Genomic DNA, 23,536 nt, shown 5'->3' with positions numbered 1-23,536 from the left:
ATTATTATGCAAATTGGATTTAAGTGTCATAAAGATGTAATTTTTTGTTTTTCAAATAAGCTCATAGATGGTATTGTGTATCAGGGCTCTTTGGATCACTGAAATCAATCTCAAATTCCTGTGATAATTAGTTTACCAGGTGAGCCCAATTAAAGGAAAACTACTTAAGAATGATGTTCCACATTATTAAGCAGGGCACAGGTTTCAAGGAATTTAGGAAAGAAAAAGGACCTCTCTGCTGCTGAAAAGCATCAAATAGTAGTGCAATGCCTTTGTCAAGAGATGAAAACATTAGATATTTCCCAAAAATTTAAACGTGACCATCGTACTGTTAAGAGATTTGTGGTTGATTCTTTGCACAGACATGTTTGTGCTGATAAAGGCAGAATGAGGAAGGTTTCTGCCAGGCAAGTTCATCGGATTAAGAGAGCAGCTGCTAAAAAGCCATTACAAACCAGCAAACAGATATTTAAAGCTGCTGGTGCCTCTGGAGTCCCTCGAACCTCATGGTGTAGGATCCTTCAAAGGCTTGCTGTGGTGCATAAACCTACTATTCGGCCACCCCTAAAAAGTGTTCACAAGCAGAAATTGTAGCAGTGGGTCCAGACATACATGAAGACTATTTTTCATACAGTCTTGTTTACTGATGAGTGTCGAGCAACCCTGGATGGTCCAGATGGATGGCTGGTGGATGGCCACTATGTCCCAACAAGGCTGCGACTTCAGCAAGGAGGAGGAGGAGGAGTCATGTTTTGGGCCGGATTCATGGGGAAACAGCTGATGGGGCCCTTTAAGGTTCCTGAAGGTGTGAAAATGACCTCTGCAAAGTACTGTATATAGATTTTCTGACTGACAGCTGTCTTCCATGGTATAAAAAGTAGAAATGTGCCTTCAGGAGCAAAATCCTCCATGCATGACAATGCACCATCTCATGCTGCAAAGAATACCTCTGTCATTGACTGCTATAGGCATAAAAGGAGATAAACTCATGGTGTGGCCACCATCTTCCCCTGACCTCAACCCTGTAGAGAACCTTTGGAGTATCATCAAGCAAAAGATCTATGAGGGAGGCAGTTCACATCAAAACAGCAACTCTGGGAGGCTATTCCGACTTCATGCAAAGAAATCCAAGCAGAAACTCTCCAAAAACTCCCAAGTTCAATGGATGCAAGAATTGTGAAGGTGATGTCACAGAAGGGTTCCTATGATAGCATGTAACTTGGCCTGTTAGGATGTTTTGGAGTTAAATAGCTTTTTTGTTCAGTGAATGTGACCTCCTAATGCTGCAAATTCCACAAATGAACATTTTCAGTTCTTTAAAACAGATCAAATGTTTAGACATTCTACTGTGCATAATAATTTGGAACAGTGCAATTTGAGTTTTTATGAATTTTGGAGATTATACTGTTATCATTGGGAGGTTTCTTCAATAAAATTTGATGTATACTCTAACGGGTGATGACCTTTATTAGACTGACATTTGTACTGACTATTTAGGAAAATCATAGAAAAATATCATTTGCATAATAATTTGGAACACAGTGTATATATAATCGTCTTATGTCTGTCTGTCTGTCACCGAAATCCCGCATCGATGATTGGTCGTGCCCGCCAGGCCGCGACCAATCAGCAAATGGCGCAGCTGTTTGTAAAGGTAAGCTGCGCCTGCCGCTGATTGGTCGCGGCTGCCAGGCCGCGACCAATTAGCTACAGGCGCAGTCGGGCACAGCGCTCAATCGGGCGCAGGGCTTAATCTGTAAAAAAGAGAATTAAAATAAAAAAGGTTGTACGCACCTTCCGACGGCCTCCGATCTCCTTTCCACGCGCCCGGCCTCGCAGTCCCAGTAATTCTTTGCGCCTTAGACCGGAGATGACGTCACCCTCGCGAGAGCGCGACGTCATCAGCGGTGTAAGCCACAAAGCATTCAAATATTGTAAGCTTGCGAGCAGGGCCCTCATTCCTCTTGGTATCTGTTATGATCTATGTGATTATTGTTATGCTGTAATGTCTATTGTCTGTACAAGTCCCCTCTGAAATGTAAAGTGCTGAGGAATATGTCGGTGCTATAGAAATAAAAATAGAAATAAAATTTATTATTATTATTATTATTATTACTACTACTAGGACCGCGAGGTCGCGCGCGTGGAAATGAGATCGGGGGCCGTCACAAGGTGAGAATATGTGTAAAAAAAAAAAAAATAGAATTAAAATAAAAAATAGTTATATACTCACCTTCCGACAGCCCTTGATCTCCACTCCATGCACCCAGCACCTTCCAGTCCCAGTAATGCTTTGCGCGAAGGGCCGGAGATGACGTCACTCTCGCGAGAGCGCGACGTCATCAGCAGTGTTTCGCGCAAAGCATTACAGAGACCAGAAGATGCCGGGCACGTGGAGTGGAGCTCACGGGCTGTCGGAAGGTGAGTATATAACTATTTTTTATTTTAACACAGACCATGCATACCAGGAAAGGGGGGAGAGGGTGACCACGCATATCAGGAGAGGGGGGTGAGGGGACCACGCATACCAGGAAAGGGGGGGTGAGGGGGACCACGCATACCAGGAGAGGGGGGTGGGTGAGGGGGACCACGCATACCAGGAAAGGGGTGGTGAGGGGGACCACGCATACCAGGAAAGGGGTGGTGAGGGGGACCACGCATACCAGGAAAGGGGTGGTGAGGGGGACCACGCATACCAGGAAAGGGGTGGTGAGGGGGACCACGCATACCAGGAAAGGGGTGGTGAGGGGGACCACGCATACCAGGAAAGGGGTGGTGAGGGGGACCACGCATACCAGGAAAGGGGTGGTGAGGGGGACCACGCATACCAGGAAAGGGGTGGTGAGGGGGACCACGCATACCAGGAAAGGGGTGGTGAGGGGGACCACGCATACCAGGAAAGGGAGACCACGCATACCAGAAAAAGGGGGGCAAGGGAGACCACGCATACCAGAAAAAGGGGGGTGAGGGGGACCATGCATACCAGGAAAGGGGGGGTGAGGGGGACCATACATACCAGCAAAGTGGGGGTGAGGGGGACCATACATACCAGCAAAGGGGGGGTGAGGGGGACCATACATACCAGCAAAGGTGGGGGGAGAAGACCATGCATACCAGGAAAGGGGGGTGAGGGGGACCATGCATACCAGGAAAGGGGGGTGAGGGGGACCATGCATACCAGGAAAGGGGGTGAGGGTGACCATACATACCAGCAAAGGGGGGGTGAGGGGGACCATACATACCAGCAAAGGAGAGTGAGAGGACCATGCATACCAGGAAAGGGGGGGGGGGTGACAGGACCATGCATACCAGGAAAGGGGGGTGAGGGGACCATGCTTACCAGGAAAGAGGGGTGAGAGGACCATGCATACCAGGATTGGGGGGTGAGAGGACCATGCATTCCAGCATTGGAGGGTGGGAGGACCATGCATTCCAGCATTGGAGGGTGAGAGGACCATGCATACCAGGATAGGGGTGTGAGGGGTACCATGCATATCAGGATTGGGGGGGTGAGATGACCATGCATATCAGGATTGGGGGTTGCATTATTGCATTATTATTAAATCTTCATAAATAAACTACATACATATTCTAGAATACCCGATGCGTTAGAATCGGGCCACCATCTAGTAAAATAGAATGAGATATGAATCTCTGGATTTCCATAGCAGCTAAATATCTGTTTACAGAGCATTGTTCTTAACTGCTTTTAGGTGATACTGCATCTAGGCGTTTATGGTATAATTATGGCATATTCAAATCTGTTTTCATCATTGAGAGGTCCTTTGCTAGGTGGAGAGAATGAGGCATCAGACTGCGCTGTTCGCCGGTCAGGATGATGGACCAGAGGCGTCCAAGTGGATGTAATAGAAAATAGACTTTATTTCTACGCGCTTTGTGGTGATCACACAACTTCGTCAGGACAGTCTTAACATACACATACAGTGTCTGCTATTTATAGCAAAGGAGGCAGATGGAGACGCCTCCTTTAAAAAGGCCACACCCAATGGGCGGGGAATCAGACAAGCACATATATACATCGTAAACACAACAAACAATAATAAAATATAATGAAGTATATCACTTAAAACCATTGTTCATACATTGAAAAATCTACATGCAGAGAAACACAATAAAAAATCATAACAAAAGGATTTCCTTCAGAGTGATCCCTATTGACCATGTTCCCCCTGATAACCCCCAATCGAGTCCAGACTCTTAATAGGAAAGAGATCTTCTGGATTCACACGCTGAACACTAATAAATCCCCACGGCCCAAAAAAATGGGCTGAAAATCTCGGCTTATACACGAGTATATACGGTAGTTGAACAAATCAGTTGTTTCATTGAGTCCGTGGGGATTTATTAGTGTTCAGCTTGTGAATCCAGAAGATCTATGGTGAAGGTGTGGTACAGCTCATGATCCAAAGCATACCACATCATCTGTAAAACACGGCGGCGGCAGTGTGATGGCTTGGGCATTCATGGCTGCCAGTGGCACTGGGTCACTAGTGTTTATTGATGAAGTGACACAGGACAGAAGCAGCTGAATGAATTCTGAGGTATTCAGAGCCATATTGAGTGCTCAGATCCAGCCAACGTTTCATACTACAGATGGAAAATGACCCAAAACATAAAGCCAAAGCAACCCAGGAGTTTATTAAAGCAAAGAAGTGGAATATTCTTGTATGGCCAAGTCAGTCACTTGATCTCACATACATTTCACTTGTTAAAGACTAAACTTCAGACAGAAAGGCCCACAAACAAACAGCAACTAAAAACCACTGCAGTGAAGGCCTGGCAGAGCATCAAAAAGGTGGAAACAGCATCTGGTGATGTCCATGAGTTCAAGACTTCAGGCATTCATTGCCAACAAAGGGTTTTCAACCAAGTACTAGAAATTAACATTTTATTTACAATTATTTAATCTGTCCAATTACTTTTGGTCCCTTTAAAAACAGGGTGGCACATGTTAAGGAGCTGAAACTCCTAAACCTTTCATCCAATTTTAATATGGATACCCTCAAATGAAAGCTGAAAGTCTGAACTTCAACTGCATCTGAATTGTTTTGTTTAAAATTCATTGTGGTAATGTCTAGAACCAAAATTAGAAACATGTTGTCTCTGTCCAAATATATATGGACCTAACCGTATGACCTCTATGAGATGGATGTTAATAGGTCATAACATTTCACATCATTTCCCCTCCTTTCCTTTTGCCTGAGTCTGTGTGTGTGTTTGTTTGAATGATTTTACTCTATATATACTCAAAAATATTTAACCAAATCTTATTACAGAATAAGATTGGTTGAACATCTATAAATGCTGAAAAATTTAAAATGGCCAATTTTTTTTTTCTATACAAATTTAAAAATGTATTTAAATACTAATTACATTAAATCTAAAAACAGCATTAACAGGGCTATCTGGGACTTTTTTTTTCTTCAACCTATGGGGCCAAGAACTTACTGGCAGGTAATTGTCAACTGTTCTCACTTGTACCGATCTCTCACATGCAAGTGGAAATTCTGCCATTTCCTTTGGCCTCACGTCATTCGAGCAGCTCATTGTCTCTCGGCTGTTTTGTCGATGTTACCTGAAGTAAGGCAGAGGAGCTGACTTATTTCTGTCAACGTGACGTCACAGGAAGCAGGAGTATTGCTAGCAAGGTAGTTAGAACTTACTGGCAAGTCGTTGCTTAGTCCAAAAGAAACAAAAACCCCAAAGTCCAGGATAACCTCCTTAATTGCTAATGCTTTCATAAGTGCCGAAATGCATATTTGCATCCACATGTGCTGCTCATGTACTGATAAAGGATTGTTTTGTACAAAAGCTTTATGAATAACTGAGCATCGCCATATGTAAAAGTCATTCTAATCTTACTAGAAAGGACTGAATTTTTTATCTAGTAAGCAAGTCGTTCTCACCTCCATCTAATCACATCTCTATTAATATCTACCCTGTTTACCTTGTGAATCTGGAGGAGCGACCTGGGAAGACTGCTGCTTCTCTCTACGACGTAGCTTCTCATCTTCCCATATTGCTTGCAGACCAGGATTCTTTCCTATCTGAGCTGTAGAGAAAAAAAGGACGACCAATTTATTTCTCAGGTGTTCTTTTCTTTTCATGAACAATGCTAAATATTAGTATTCAACTATTAACTTGGACTTTCCATATATCTCTACGCTACATTCATATTTTTAATCCACATTCAATATTTCCAACAAATGTTCAGTACAATGCAAATTAAACAAGAAAAAAAAAAATAAAAACATCTCTCCTGCTTTGCACTGATGATGGGCAAACACACCAAAACACAAGTATGCAAATGGAATTTCTGGTTTGACTTCTCAACCCAAGTAAGGAGTCAAGGCCGTTTGATGGGTTGATATTGACTTCTAGGATAGCTACTGCCAATATGTGGCACTTAAGTTCCTGTCCTTCTCTGTGAAGAGACTATTTGCATATTTAAATCCCCAGAAGAGCATGGGAGGCCTATAAGTCTCCTTATGCAGACTTGCCACTCTCCTCAAGGAGAAGCTTTTCCCAGCTAAATCAGTTGTTCTGCTTTGCCCTGATGAGGAGCAAATGTCCCAAAACACATCTGCAAATGGAGTATTTGGTTTGGCTTCTTATCACTAGTCATGTAACCAAGGTTCTTTAAAGGGTTGATAATGATTTTTAGGATTGATGCATCCAATAGGTGGCACAAAAGCTCCTGTTCTTTCCTTCTCTGAAGCAGCTATTTGGATATGAATACCTGAAGCGTGGCTCATCAGCTTTGTATTTGCAATTTTGATATTACTACCAATTTTAACAAAGTATTGCATTGTGGGGAGTGGTCCAGGGCAAAATCTAGGGATTAGTCTATAAGCATTTCTGCATATTGATACCTGCAGAGTAACAGTGGGAAAAATCTGCAGCATATGACTGCATCCCAACAAGTACACTATTATGGCAAACATTTGAAACAAGACTTCAGGTGGTATTTTGTTAGTGGTTCACATGTCAGAGAAAATCAGAGTTTTCTTCTGTACCAAAATCATATGCATCGTCTGTATCACCACTCGGAGGAAAAAATAAATGGGCTATTGTTTTTTAATATAGTAGAACCTTTTACTTTCAGCAAAGTAAGCTACTGCCAGAGATGTCAGTCATCAGATTACTCCCATCTCCCCATTCAAAGCAGTCAAGCCAATCATACAGGTACCGTATATAAGAAGTCAGGAAAGTAGCGGTCAGGTGAACCGAGATTTCACTGACATCTCTCTAATGTATATGTGCATCTTAAGATGACATCAGAATAAGGACATCCATGTGCTGCCAAAGAGATTCTATCTAATGGTGTATTAGAGATACGTACATTATTAAGAGCAATATAAAATAAAGCTAAAAATAATTTAATTATTGATTAAAGATAAATAAAAATGCTTACCTTCGATTTCTTGGCGATTTAAAATGTCAGCAGCAACAGCATCCACCTCCAACTCACAAGTACTTACAGGTTCTACTCCTCCTAACATTAAAGAGCTGTAAGAGACATGATACGCCTGCTTAGTAGTCAGAATACTTGCAGAATACCACAGCATAATAACAATAAGAAGTAACAACTTATCAATCTGGCTTAAAGGGAAACTGTCATCAGGTTTTTGACACCTACTCTGAGAGCAGCATGATGTAAAGACAGAGACCCCGATTCCAGCAATGTGTCAATTACTGGGCTTCTTACGGTAATTTTAGAAAATCACTTTTTAACAACAAGAGATTATCACTAGAGAATTAGAAAACCAGAGTGAAAGGAAGTGATCACTTGAAGAGCGGAACAGTACAACTCCATCAAGTAATTAAAAATTCATGGCAAAGTGCACAATTTTTTTTTATGATTATACAAATATCATATAAAGGGAATACCAACAACACCGTATGTGCACCACTGGGAAATGCAAAGGACAAATCGGGAAATTAGAATAATCAACGAAGAAAAAAAATGAAGAAATTTTATTCAGGAATACACAACAAAAGTGGGATACGGTGGGGAACAATTACCAGAAACAATTACCCCCGACGAAGTCAGACGCTGAAACGAGTGTCGGGGCAGGGCGCATCCTGATGACTCTCAAAATGTGCATAAGGTAAACACCATGAGGCTATTTGCGAACTTATTTAAGTCAGTAGCATTTATATATAAATATATACTTTTATTACCAACCTAATTTTATTTAGGTTTCTGCTTTGATTCAGCCTTCCTCTGATTTATTTGCATATGCACTGTACTCTATATGATACCTTATATCTGCACATTGTCACCTTTTTGATTGCATTTTATCCACCTTTTTTTTTGCGGTATATACATATGTCAATTTTGATTATTATGTTTTTATAACACATCTTAAATATTCACTATTTTACCTTTTTTGCTACATCATCTTGCAATCCAAGTTGTTCCTTGTGTTGTGCCCTAATTTTCTGATAATCCCCCCCCATCCCACTTTTGTTGTGTATTCCTGAATAAAATTTACTATATTAAATTATTGGACATTTCTTTGTTTTTGTCTTCGTTGACTATTCAACTCTATCGACTGTGCAATGGCCAAGGCTGGGTACTGCACATGTGCCCCTATTCGAATAAATAGGGGTGGATCTGCACAACCCCTGCCAAGATACAGTTGATTGAGCTATGCTGTACCGCATCAATAGGCCAATAACATAAAAAGTTATCTAGTCACAACCAGACTAGACTGTTTCCTGCCTCGCTTAATGCAACTGTATTGTATTAAGGATAAGTCCTCACAGAAGTCAGTCAGTGCAAGGGACATAAGGATTCACAAGTCTACAGACAAATAAAGTGACTGCAGACTTGTTTAAACCCAGACAACCTCTTTGCTACACGCAAGGACAATAGAGCCTCATAGCACTGCAATTTCTAAAGGGATCGTCTCACATACAAAACCCCTTTTAAAATAGTAGCTTGCAAGGCGACAACTGTTCACCACAGACCTAGTTCTTCTGACCCGCACCTGACACTGATAAGTTGCCCCCTGGTACTGAAAGGACATGTAGCTTCACATGCTGGCCTCTCAAATGAATGTTCACTGGAATATTACACACAAAGCAAAAATTATTTTGACTGACAGTACCTTATATTCATCTGAATGGGATTGTTTTGTCAGAAAACACATGAATTTCTGCAAACCTTATCCAGATGAATGGAAATGTCTTTTGACTATGTGAATATACCTTTAAAGGTCATGGGGACAGAAACTCAACCCGCTTAAAGCCAAACTCTCTACTTAAAGCCTAAAATTTTACAAGTGAAAGCATTATTTAAGATCCTACAGGAGGCACTATTAAGGTCTAGGATAAGGGAAGCTGACTTCCATTTTTAGGGTTAGCATCAAGATAGTACAGTGACACGAGGGTCCTGCAGCATTGCCATTTTATTTTTTTTAGCGTGTATGTGCAAGGATCTGGAATGAACAAACTGTGGAAGCATCTGGTCACCAGTGAAACTTAACACATGACCTTTGGGTGAAGAAAACACTCACAAATGATGGGCCTTGGATTACATAAACTAACGAGATATCACTTGTAAGCTTGTCAGCGCACAGAACCCTTGCCTAATGCCGTCATTTATATTTCAGAGGCAGGGAGCATTGAAAAGTATTAACATGGCACTAAATCTAGAGCTAGCAATGGTACTGAACTGCTTCTGTTATATTACAGTGCACACACAAAAATATCATTCAGTCTTAAAGATTCACTTTTAAAGTCTAGCTAGGTGTTAAAGAGGTTCTTCACTGTGTATAGAAGGATCACTTGATAATAATACAGATCATCACGTGGCTTTGGCTACAAGCCCCTGTGCTATTCTCTATGTGTAAACCTGCCATTAGGTGTTCAGTTTCTCTGCAGCTCCTCCGGAGGGGAAATTGTGCATTACATTGAGTACAATCAATGGGTCTTCTGTGAAATGTAGGACATGAGGGATCCTCCAGTGTGAGGCACTCTTCATAGCCTCTCTCTAGCCAAAAATATTGAGATCATGAACAGAGGAAGACTTTATGAACTCATCTCTCCAATGGGATACATAAAATAAGTTCTCAGGCAGTCAACTCCATTCACGAGTAAAATTGCATTGTTAAGTGAAAGCAGCTACTCTGAAGTAGATTATCATCAAGGCAAAAAAAAAAAAAAAAAAAAACTAAAAATGAAATGACAACCAGTAGAGTTGTAATTATCCTCAGCACAGTTACTTAAAAGCCACAATTACACGCCAAAATTATAGCACTAAATAAGGGTGAGAATCGTGTTTACAAACCTAGGGATTTCATCTTCCTCCCACTGCACCAAGGTAGCACTTAAGGAACTTCCAGGGAGGGTATCTTTCAAGGGCTTGATATCTTGTGAGCCATCTCCTAAACAATAGAAAATCAATATGAACTTTAAAAAAAAAAATATATATATATATATATATATATATATATATATATATATATATATATATATATATGAGACTCATTGCAATTGAACTTACAGCACCAAAAAGGCAAAAGCTCATGGTCATGGAATTATGAAAACATGGGATAAACATGTTAAAGATATGCAAATGATGTAGAAGAAAAAATATTTTTTTCCAAACATCTCAATTTATTCAGCATTGCATCAGAATGCTTCCCACCTTCTTGACCAGGCCAAATTTTAGAATACTGATCAGTGTCACTTTATGAGGCAAGACTCTGGAGACCTGTGTGTCGTAACCAGTGCCTTCCCCCCTCCCTCCAATCCCGTAAGGAAACACAGACAATCCTAGGTGGGTTGAACAGGTCGGTCACAGTTTAACTACATAATCAGAGAAAGGCAATTACACTTCGTAACGGGCGGCTAGCGCCGAGATCCTGTCTGCATTCGACAGGCAAGTTGGCCCAACGAGCTGTTACGAACCTTTGCCCTCCTCTGCTTCTACCGCTCTGACTTAGTAAAGGTAAAATGGTAAGTCATATATTCACATCTATAATAATAAATGCCCTAAGCAACTTCCGGTTGTAACAACTTCCGTCCAGTTGTAACCGGTGACGTCACCGCACACCTCTTTCCATGTTAACCCTCAACACACACACTCCTCTCACCTTTCACCATCTCCACTCACTCTTTCACTCCACATACGACCCTTTCTCTCACTCCGTCTCTCATACTCACGCCGTCATCGCCACTGCTCCACGATCCCCGACATCTTCTTCCGCCGGCGCCATCCTGGATCCAGACGTCCTCCACGCCGGCGACATGTTCTTGCGGCGACGCCATTTTGGATCGGCGAAATCCCGCGATAGTCAAGATGGCGTCGCCGCAAGAACATGTCGGCGGTGTGGAGGACGTCGGGATCCAAAATGGCGTCGGCGAAATCTCGCGAGATTTCACCGACGCCATTTTGGATCCCGACGGCATCCACGCCGGCGACATGTTCCTGCGGCGACGCTATTTTGGATCGGCAAAATCCCGCGATACTCAAGATGGCGTCGCCGCAAGAACATGTCGCCAGCGAGGACGACGTCGGGATCCAAAATGGCGCCGACGAAAACTCGCGAGATTTTGCCGATGCCATTTTGGATCCCGACGTCGTCCACGCCGGCGACATGTTCTTCCGGCGACGCCATCTTGACTATCGCGGGATTTCACGATACTCAAGATGGCGTCGCAGCAAGAACATGTCGCCGGCGTGGACAACGTCTGGATCCAGGATGGCGCCAGCGGAAGATGTCGGGGATCGTGGAGCAGCGGCGATGACGGCGTGAGTATGAGAGACGGAGTGAGAGAAGGGGTCGTATGTGGAGTGAAAGAGTGAGTGGAGAATGGTGAAAGGTGAGAGGAGTGTGTGTGTTGAGGGTTAACATGGCAAGAGGTGTGATGCTATCGCATCGGGCCATAATCTAGTCTTTATATAATCTACAAATTTAACATCTAACCGCCAGTTAGTATGGCCATACACATCCATTAACACTTATAAGGGAGGGAGGGTGGGATAGCACGATAGCTTCCAGGCGTCCGCCGGGAGGGAAAGAGGGAGTTAATGGCACGGACACCTGGCTTTGACCCCTGTAGGTGTGGCCATAGGACCCTTCCCCTTTAAGAACCATTGGTCGGCATGGTCATCTCAATTAGTGCATCACCAAGGGGATTGGTGTGAGGGGGGGGGACTGGGCACTGGCAGTATTGTATTGTTGTTGTTAGATGGGCTCCACAGTCAGAGGCGCAATCCTTATACAGTTCTGCGCCTGCCATAACCCTGGAACGATTCAACATTTTCCAGTGATTCTGAAATAGTTTTTTTTTTTTCAGGACACATTGTACTTTATGTTAGTTGTAAATTTAGGTCTATTTTTTTTTTTTTTTTATTTAGTTTATTTGTGCATATACTGGAATTCTGGCTGAAATTTAGATATACACTAAAAAGTTAATTTTGCAATTTTCAAACTTTTAATTTTTATGCCCTTAAACCAGATAGTAACGATGTATTTCACACGCAATTGTTAATAAGTAACATTTCAACTTTACATCTGCATCATTTTTTAAACATAATTTTGTTTGGTTAGGAAGTAAGAAGGGTTAAAAGGGAATCTGTCACCACATTTGACCAATCTAAATTATTAACATGGGCATACAGATTATAGACTACTGAAAAAAAATTATACCTGCAGAAAGCTGAATAAAATGATACCTTGATATATGCAATCTGATGTCTTATTTCATAGAATTCCAAGTTTTCCTTATTTTACATGAAGGTGGAGTTACCAGAATGATGGGTAATGGCCGCTCTTTGCTCTCCTGATCTCACTGCAGCGCTGTGTGTGACTATAACTGACACAAATGCAGGAACCTCTCTCAGCTTCCACCTCACAGGTAGGCAGGGTTACAAAACTGCTGTAATACAGCAGAGCTCCGAGAGCTGCAAAAAATGTGCTTGTAAGGAGACAAACTTCATTTCTCCTGTTCTGTGCTAGTTACTTGTCTCACGTTGCTAACTCTCCCTTCATGTAAAATAAGCTCTGGAGGCAGAGTTATCTTAAGGCAAAGTCCTCCCTAGAGCCTGAAAGAGTCCATTTACATGACATGAATTAAAGCAATGTGGGAGAAAAAAAAATAAAATTTTACTTTTTCCCACAAAAATGTTGCTTTAGCATTTTCACAAGGGTAACAGGAGAAAATGGATGGTACTAATTTGTTGTGCATTTTCTCCTGAGTACAAAAATACCCATATCTGGTGGAAAACTACCGTTTGGGCGCACTGCAGGGCTTGGGAGGGAAGGAGCACCATTTGACTTTTGGAGTGAAAAATTGGCTGGAATAGATAGCGGAAGCCATGTTGTGTTTGCAGATTCCCTGAAGTGCCTAAATAATGGAAAACCCTCCACAAGTGACCCCATTTTTTAAACTACATCCTTCTAAGAACTTATCTAGTGGTGTGGTGAGCACCTTGAACCCACAGGTGCTTCACAGAATTTTGTAACGTTGAGCCGTTAAAATGAAAAAAATATAGTTTTCCTGCAAAAATATTACTTCAGCTCCAAATTTTTAACTTTCGCAAGGGTAACAGATGAAAATGAACTTTAGAAATTGTTATGCAATTTCTCTTGAATACACCGATACCCCCATAAGTGGTGGAAAACTACTGAAACGGCAGGGCTTGGACGGGAAAGAGAGCTAATTAAATTCTGGAGGGCAGGTCTGGCTGGATTGCTGATGACATGTCGTGCTTGTGCAGCCCCTGACATGTCAAAACAGCAGAAATCCCCACAAATGACTTATTTGGAAATTACAACTACTTTTGAGGAATTCATCTAGGGGGTGCAATGAGCATTTTAAACCCAGCGCAGATTTACAGAATTGTATTACACTGAGCTAACTAAATGGAAAATTACCATTCTTCTACTAAAACCTTGCTTTGGACCCAAGCTTTTAATTTCCAAACAGAAGCATAATAGGAGAAAATGAACATAACGATGTGTTGTACAATTTCTCCCGAGTATGCCAATACCGGATATGTGGCCAAAAACTACGACTGAGGCACAGTGCAAAGCACAGAAGAGAAAAAGCGCCATATTGGAGTGCAGATTTTGCTACAACAGTATGATAGGCAGAGCCCCCTAAGGTGCCAGAACAGCGGAGACCCCCATTCTACCCCATTTTACAAACTGCACCCCCCACTGGATTCACTTAGGAGTGCAGTGAGCATGTTGACACCACATGTGATTCACAGAATTTTATACCATTGGGAGATGAAAAAAGAATAATTACATTTTTACCACTAAAATGTTGTTTTAGCCTGAAATTCTTAATTATAAGGGCTAATAGGAGAAATTTCACAACAAACTGTGTGGACCACTTTTGCCTGAGTGCACCAACACCATACATGCTATCGGGAAATACTTTTCAGGCACAGTGGAAAGCGGAGCTGGGAAGGAGCGACATATTATATTGTGGGTGCCATGAGCCACTGGAAAAGCCCCTGAGGTGCTAGAATAGCAGAACTCCCACCATAAGTGACCCCTTTTTACAAACTAAACCTCTCAATGAATTAATCTAAGGGTTTAGTGAACACATTGACACCACGGATGGGTTATAAATTTTTATACCATTGAGAATTTTACACTACTGATTTTGTTGTGTGGAAAAACAGCTCCTGGGATACTTCAGAGAAATCAATGTACCACTTGTTCCACGTGCATAAGTTTGAGTTACATTCATTTGAATGTGGAATATATACGGTACTATTGAGGTTGGCTACCGTACATTAGAACACCCAATACCATAATCCCGGTAGTAGGACCGGTAAAACATTTCCTTGTGAAAGCCTCTTCATGCCATTGCCCAGGGGGTCTCATTATATTGAAAGAATGGGGGGTAAAGATTTGTTCCATCAGCCAGAAAATTTCTCAGGGAACCATTAGTACCCTCACTGACAGTATGCCAGAGCGTGTAAGCACGTGTATTTCTACGAGTGGCACTCACACATGATGATAAATAACTCAAGACATTTTGAAAGTTTTGTATCCATCTTTTCATCATTTGTACATCAATCCATCCTGTCATTTCTAGAATGCCACAATTTTTTTCTTCTTGCTGTTGCAATTTCAGTGTTGAGAAGTTTAGTTATACGTATATATTATTGTTATTTATACACACACACTGGCATTTACGGTAACTTTTTTTTCTTTACACACACCCTCCATAGGCCTTCGCTAATATTTTCTCATTTCAAGCATTATGTGAAAGGGTTATTCCCAACATTAAAAGTTTCCACCTATAATATAGGTGCTAGATTTCTGTTTGGGGAGTTGCCCCCAATGATCCTTAGAATTGCACTCGTGTGCCCTGTTGGATAGCTGCGGTCACCGCTCCACTCATTGTTTATGAGACTGGTGGCTTTGGTAAAACTGAAGGTAACACATTTCTGTAAACTCCGTGGGGTAGAAACACATTCCTTGTATAACTCGAAACATTTTGATTACAAGAGGTGGTCCCTGGTTTGATAAGCAGCTATATCAGACGCATATTAAGTGGCAGGTACATGGTATGGGAAAGAATCTGTCTGGATCCCTGTCCTTCAGAAAATACGTACCAACTGCAAGTTGGACAAACAACTCCATGGAAACAAGAATTCAGATGAAGCTTAGCATGACTCAGTGCTGTCTGACCAGAGCGAGCACTAAATCATTTCCAGATGCACTGAGTGACAGGCAGCAGCCGGAGGTGGAGCAGCTGCTATGTGACCTCTTATTAAACGATCCAGACTCGCCAGAGCGTGCACGCACCCAGATCTGTCATGTCGTGCTTACGAATGCTTAATAACTAAAAGCTTACCCTCTTAAGGACATCAGCAATATTGGCCCCAAGGATCGAACACTTTTACTTCGTTTTTACCCTGTGACATTCCTGCAGGCATCACTTTTTTCAAGGATCGCCTTGATTTGGGCATTTTCTATCCTTTGGGCATCATTTTACATGCATTTGCTAACATATCTTATAAACATCATTTAAAGGGAATGCCAATAACATAGGCATCTTATTTTATGTGGCCTACAGTTAGGTCCATATATATTTGGACAGACACCATTTTTCTAATTTTGGTTCTAGACATTACCACAATGAATTTTAAACAAAACAATTCAGATGCAGTTGAAGTTCAGACTTTCAGCTTTCATTTGAGGGTATCCACATTAAAATTGGATGAAGGGTTTAGGAGTTTCAGCTCCTTAACATGTGCCACCCTGTTTTTAAAGGGACCAAAAGTAATTGGACAGATTAAATAATTGTAAATAAAATGTTCATTTCTAGTACATGGTTGAAAACCCTTTGTTGGCAATGACTGCCTGAAGTCTTGAACTCATGGACATCACCAGACACTGTTTCCTCCTTTTTGATGCTCTGCCAGGCCTTCACTGTGGTGGTTTTCAGTTGCTGTTTGTTTGTGGGCCTTTCTGTCTGAAGTTTAGTCTTTAACAAGTGAAATGCATGCTCAACTGGGTTGAGATCAGGTGACTTGGCCATTCAAGAATATTCCCCTTCTTTGCTTTAATAAACTCCTGGATTGCTTTGGCTTTATGTTTTGGGTCATTGTCCATCTGCAGTATGAAACGATAACCAATCAGTTTGGCTGCATTTGGCTGGATCTGAGCACACAGTATGGCTCTGAATACCTCAGAATTCATTCGGCTGCTTCTGTCCTGTGTCACATCATCAATAAACACTAGTGACCCAGTGCCAATGGCAGCCATGCATGCCCAAGCCATCACAATGCCTCAGCCGTGTTTTACAGATGATGTGGTATGCTTTGGATCATGAGCTGTACCACGCCTTCACCATAGTTTTCTCTTTCCATCATTCTGGTAGAGGTTGATCTTGGTTTCATCTGTCCAAAGAATGTTCTTCCAGAACTGTGCTGGCTTTTTTAGATGTTTTTTTTTTTTTAGCAAAGTCCAGTCTAGCCTTTTTATTCTTGATGCTTATGAGTGGCTTGCACCGTGCAGTGAACCCGCTGTATTTACTTTCATGCAGTCTTCTCTTTATGGTAGATTTGGATATTGATACGCCTACCTCCTGGAGAGTGTTGTTCACTTAGTTGGCTGTTGTGAAGGGGTTTCTCTTCACCATGGAGATTATTCTGCGATCATCCACCACTGTTGTCTTCCGTGGGCGCCCAGGTCTTTTTGCATTGATGAGTTCACCAGTGGTTTCTTTCTTTCTCAGGATGTACCAAACTAGATTTTGCCACTCCTAATTTTGTAGCAATTTCTTGGATGGGTTTTTTCTGTTTTTGCAGCTTAAGGATGGCTTGTTTCACCTATGCAGAAGCAAATTAGAACAGACTCCATAATGTAAACATATCCCCAATCCCAGAATCAAATATACTGGGACGAAACAGGACCAGAACTAACATTCGGGACACCCATAGAGATTAGAAGACAAAAAAGAACAAGGTGTAGATCCCATATATATAAAATTACAATACTTTATTAGAAAAGATAATACAATATCACAAAAATGACTAGTTACATAATTCAGGGGAAGGGTAAGCAAAAAGTATATGTCACACCAGGTCTGAATGGATATGTAAAGAGGTGGGGGAGCGGCAACTCCTACACATAGATTACAAAAAAGTCACATATAGAATGAGACCAAAGTTTGTATTAAGATAATAAATGAGGAGTAAAGTCACAAAAGACAAATACCCAAGGCTTAGTGTAGAAAACCTTATGGCTAAAACAGCCAAATAGGAACAAGTAATCTCCCCATAAATCTTAGAATATAAGTAGTGCCACTCTTACCCATAGTACTTCTATTCAGAATCCCAGGACACGTAGCCCCAACGCGCGTTTCGCGTTTGGCTTCCTGCATGGAGAGCTCCTTTGACCGCATGTTTCCTTCACAGCAAAACCTTCCAAATGTAAGCACCACACCTCAATTCAACTCCAGGCCTTTTATCTGCTTAATTGAGAATGACATAACGAAGGGATTGCCCACACCTGTCCATGAAATAGCCTTGGAGTCAATTGTCCAATTACTTTTGGTCCCTTTAAAAACTGTGTGGCACATGTTAAGGAGCTGAAACTCCTAAACCCTTCATCCAATTTTAATATGGATACCCTCAAATGAAAGCTGAAAGTCTGAACTTCAACTACATCTGAATTGTTTTGTTTAAAATTCATTGTGGTAATGTCTAGAACCAAAATTAGAAAAATGTCTCTGTCCAAATATATATATGGACCTAACTGTATATCTATAGAAGAAAATTATACAGAGCGTCAGTATAAGACAAAAATGTCAGAACGTCATTAGCGTTTGTTATACATCTTTTATGAAGTTCACAATCCAAAATTATCTATCCAGGCGCTGAATCTTGGAAACCAGGATATGTATCATTAGTCGAGAGCACCATAGAGGTGAGCAGTCCTTTTCTCCTTTTACTCGTACTTAAAGGGAATCTGTAAGCAGTTTTTGCCATGTAGTCTGACAGCAACAAGAAATAAGGAAAAGAGGCCCTGATTCCAGTGTATCACTTTGTTTACTGGGTGCAGTATTTATGATAGATCTGCAGCAGAGAAAACTGTGACTAACAGAGCTCAGTTGTTGAGCTATGTAAAACCCCACCCACATCATAGCTTTCTGTGTACATAGTACATAGACAGAGAGCTGCTAAACAGTGCTGGGGTTGAGGTTAGTCTACCCCGCACATATCAAGCTGCCCTGCAATGATAATCTCCTGCTGATAAAATGCTGATTGCATTGAAGCAGGAAAGCACAACCCAGTAAGTGACACATCCCTGTAATTAGAAACTCTGCTCCTACATTATGGTTCTCTCAGCAAAAAGCTGGTTACAGAGTACCCCATTTAAAAGATGTCTCAAAGTTTTTACTTCAGAATTCATTCTTATTATGTACTAGCTGCTGGTCCGATTCTAAAGCATCAGGTACTCTAGAACATGGCCAGCGGCAGATTAAAATAAAAAATGTGATATACTTACCATCCGATGGCCCCCGGAATCTGTCCCTCCGCTCGATGCTGCCGGCATCTTCTGTTCCCAGTACTGCTTTGCGCCAAAGACCGCTGCTGACGTCCTCTTGCGAGAGCGCGACGTCATCAGCGGTATTTCGCGCAAAGCAGTACTGGGAACGGAAGATGCCGGCAGCGTGGAGAGGAAGGAAAGATGCCGGCAGCGTGGAGAGGAAGGAAAGATTCCGGGGGCCGTCGGAACGTGAGTAGATCACTATTTTTTATTCTAATTCTGTTTTTTACACGTTTATGGTACTGAGGGTCCAAAGGAGTCTCTTCTCCTCCGGACCCTTGGTATCAGCTAGCACCGGGCATCTCCGGCTGCGTCGCCGCTGACGCGCGTGCGCCCAGAGATGACCCGCGGCAACCGTCTGGAGATCAGCGGCTAGCGCCGCTGATCTTCCGACGGCACGGTAGCGGTGGCGTGCGTCCTGCTAATTGCGGACTGCGCCTGCTGCTGATTGGTTGCGGCCTGGCGGCCGCGACCGATCGGCGCAGAGGGATTCGGTTACAGACAGACATGATAAGGCATATATATATATATATATATATATATATATATATATATATATATATATATATATATATGTAATGATGGGCAAATGCATCAAAATACTTCCCAATCGCCACCTTCCCCAGTTTCCAGCGTAGCTGTGGTCATCTTCTGGGTCACTTGACTTGCTGTCAGACATAATAGAGACTATTTGTTTTTAAATATCTGTTGATTCTGAAAGACAGTTTTTTAATTCAATGATGCAGCCATATGAGGGTTTGATTTTATCGTTGGACAAGTTGTAAGTACATCAAAATGGTGCTGTTGAATAAAAAAAAAAAACCTGGTGACAGATTCCCTTTAAATAGTTAGACCTCCAGAGTCCATAGAAAATCGAAGACACCCCACAATTGTGCTTAAGGAGCCAAAGAGGAAACTGCGGGAGTCATCTAATTTAACTTATCTTGCTACAAATTCAGGGGATGGCTGCCAAATTTTGGCTTAGGGTACCATTACACTTAGCGATGCACCAGCGATCCCGACAACGATATGGATCGCTGGTGCATCGCTAAGTGGTCGCTAGCGAGCTGCCACACAGGCAGATCTCACCAGCGACATAGCAGCGGTCAGGGGACACTACTTACCTGTCAGAGGCGGCGATCCTGACGTCCTCCCGCCCGCCTCCACGCGTCGCTCGGCGGCGCCACAGGAAGCCCAACAGGAAGCGCCCGACGAGAAATGATCCAGGACGTTCTCGCGCGACCAGCAATGAGCAGCGGGGGAGCCGGTCGGAGGTAAGTATCAGACATAGCGATATCGCTAGCAATATCGCTGCTACGTCACAAAATCGGTGACGTTACAGCGATATTGCTAGCAATATCGCTATGTGTAACGGGGGCTTAAGGGGGTAAGCACACAGCAGCGGCCCATATTTTTTGTATTTCCTTCAGGCTACTTCACAAAGGGAGTAAAAAGATAAAGCCAAAATAATGATGGAATAGCTGTGGTCCAATGCTGATTAGATTCTCATTCACTTCTACCGGTGTGACACAGAGAGGTGTCTGAGACTCTAGTCTGTATGTGACCAGAACTATGCAAATTCATACTTTGCTGACAGTGTGTGCACAGCGCTCTATCACGATTAAGCAATCTTCAATGACAGAGGAACTATAGAAATTTAGCTGTGAAAAGCATGTTGGAAACAAACAGTGTGCAGCTGGCAAATTTCGCGTTGTTTTCAGAATTGATTAAAGGGAACCTGTCACCAGTATTGCCATATAATAGCTAAAACTATCACCTTATTGAGCACCTGTGCTGCATTCAATAAATGCTTATACAACCCCCCGACTTCCTCTATATACCCACCCAAAAACTTTTTAAGGTCTCCCGCTCTGTATGGTAATCGGGTTGGCCTAGTACGATGGGCGAGGTTTCAGGCCTCTCCATCCCTCCTTCAAGCTGCTGCTTGCCTTTCCTCTCGCATCATCCACATTCATGGGAGAAATTTTGCGTTTTTGGGTGGTACACAGGGGCAGTCAGGGGTTATAGAACAGCTGAATAAAGTGATCGTTTTAGTTAATATATGACAAAAGTGGTGACAGGTTCCCTTTAATATATTCTTGCATCTATTGTAAAATAGACAAAACAGTCCACCTAAAGAAGCCTTATATTGACTTTTTTCTCTCTAAGGCTGAAGTCACATTAGCGTGTCACATCCGGTGCGTGAAAGTGATCTGTGCTCTAATCCTCTCGCATCAGAGAATCGAAGCACAGTTGTGAAGGAGACGGAGAAATTAATTTCTCCATCGCTGGCATCAGCGGTAATTGCACAGCACTCGGATGATATTTGAGTGCAGTGCGATGTTTCACACGCATCCTTAGACTTATATGGGTGCATGCAATTCGATTCTTAGATGCAATCGCAATATGCTGAAAATTGTTTTTGCATGCCAAATCGGCATGAGAAAATAACCACAGATGTGAGCTGCCTCATAGTTTAACATTCGGCCGAGTGCAATCCGATTTTTTTATCAAACTGCACTTGTTCGATTACATTGCAAATGGGAGTGAGCCCTGAACCTGAGTAAATGTTAGTGTAGTTTATGTCATTTAATTAATATACTCACCTACTGCCACCTTCTTACTCCTCTTCTCATGACCTGGAAGTGACTTTTACGTAAGAATGAAGCTCATAACAAGGGTCCATAGTCTTACATTGTTAAAGAGACTTTCACGTCACATAAAGCATAAAGTGAGACGTGATGACGTCACTCCGAAGAGGAGCAGAATGGCGCTGGACACCGGAGAAGACGGTGAATATATCAGCACAGTCTCACTACAGTACATTAACATTTACACAGTAGACCTGGTTACATTTAGAAATATGGAGACAGGAAAATATATGGCTTCTATGTGATATATCGGTGACAGATCCTGTATCCGATATAACATCTGATGTCTGAGCATAATATATTACATACAGTATATAGGAGAATATGGGATAGGTATATGTTATATCAGTGAAGGAAAACATGTGGAATGTGTTCCAGAGAGGCCACGCAGAGCCATCCCTATGGGCACGTGCACCCTCACCTCAGCACTAGTGCCGTTCTATATGAGTGGGCCAGGGCTAACAGATGAGGAGCCTGGTGACACTAGCCCCTACTTCAACTGAATGTGCGTCCTCGGATGCACATCCAGCTGAAGTGTGTTGCAGCACATGAATTTGCCAGGTCCGTGCGCCACAATACACAGTACTGGCCAGCAGCTGACATCGGCGCACACGTGACTAGGCTTGTGGCAGTAATGTCATGTGCCCTATCGCTTGGACGCTGAAGTCAGCAGCAGGCTTCAAAATACCTCGCGTCGTGGTGAGTAAGAGGAAGGAGGCATTTCTTGTGGGTTTCTGTTCTGTGCGTTGAACAGCAGCAGCATACGCAACACGTTCACTATGTCAGCACTATTATAGTCTATATATTCAATCTATACTATTAAAGGCCCCATCGGGTCGTATGCCCGAATCGCGTTTTGTGGGGGGTTGGACTTAAGCCACAACGGGACCAGTGAATGGGTTCCAGAACACAGTTTTAAAACACCTGACCTGGCTACAGAATTGATTACACCTGGACCTGCATACAGAACATCACATATTATAAAGTATACCACTATACATATGATACAAGGATAATGCAGGGATCCCCAATCCGTAGCTCGTGAGCCACATGTGGCTCGTGGTCCCAGGAATTGTGGTTTGCAAATGTCTGCCAGCTTAGTGCATAAGCTCCAGGTCTAGCAAACAGGTATGAAGAGTATATCTCAAAATGGTGAATTTTTGAGTAGCCCTGCACAAAAGAGCAGATCTGGATTACTGGTCTTGGGGGTTTAGAGATGTTTTAGGTATGGTATTCTGGAGGATGAAACTACCTGTTAGAGGAGGTTCTTGAAGCTGGATGTGACAGTGTGTTGGGAGTCCTTGATGGGAGAATACTGAATGGGGGTATTGTGGGAACCCCTGGATCTCAGTGTACTGCTTTGGAGTGATTTCTGTGGAAAAGCTTCGGCTATCATTATACCTGTAATGGGGGCTTTCGTTGACATTACTTTGAGGGGACAGGAGCAGGATGTTGCTCGTGACCCCCCTCTCCGATCTGAATGTGGCTCGCGACCCTCTCTCAGTGCTGAATGTGACTCTCAAGGTCAAAAAGGTTGGGGACCGCTAGTATAATGCATGATGTGCTGGGACAAGGCTCAGGAGCAGTCAGTGTATGATTATGTATACACTGTTTGTAGTCGCTCTGGAACTTTCATGCAGACCTGGTGAAGATGTAGCCACCGACAGCTGACCTGATCAAGCTACAGCAAAAAGTCATGACACCGTGCCTCAAAGCATCGTTGACACAAGACGCAGGTTCCGGCTCTGTCCCTGACCTCCTGCCATATCCCCCTGCTGACCTCTGCTCTCAGTCTCCTCTCCGGTGAAGACGCAGCAGACCTGAGTG

The 23,536-nt window shown here is 42.6% G+C and overlaps 1 protein-coding gene across 2 annotated transcripts in view; it reads right to left on the bottom strand.

Annotated features, from left to right (window-relative positions):
• REV3L (REV3 like, DNA directed polymerase zeta catalytic subunit) overlaps positions 1-23,536 on the bottom strand; it is a 266,105-nt gene that overhangs the window by 109,315 nt on the left and 133,254 nt on the right. For both annotated transcript variants that reach the window (XM_073575998.1, XM_073575999.1), the window contains exons 5-7: positions 10,319-10,415; positions 7,436-7,530; positions 5,969-6,073 (exon numbers count right to left, since the gene is read on the bottom strand). In XM_073575998.1, the coding sequence (XP_073432099.1) occupies positions 5,969-6,073; positions 7,436-7,530; positions 10,319-10,415 (297 nt within the window). The remainder of the gene's footprint in view (positions 1-5,968; positions 6,074-7,435; positions 7,531-10,318; positions 10,416-23,536) is intronic.

This window comes from Dendrobates tinctorius, unplaced genomic scaffold (assembly GCF_039654945.1).
Source record: "Dendrobates tinctorius isolate UK_male_01 unplaced genomic scaffold, ASM3965494v1 ptg000046l, whole genome shotgun sequence".
Taxonomy (NCBI): Eukaryota; Metazoa; Chordata; class Amphibia; order Anura; family Dendrobatidae; genus Dendrobates; species Dendrobates tinctorius.
Note: the sequence above shows the minus strand (reverse complement) of the source record. Positions and strands in the feature narration are given on the sequence as shown.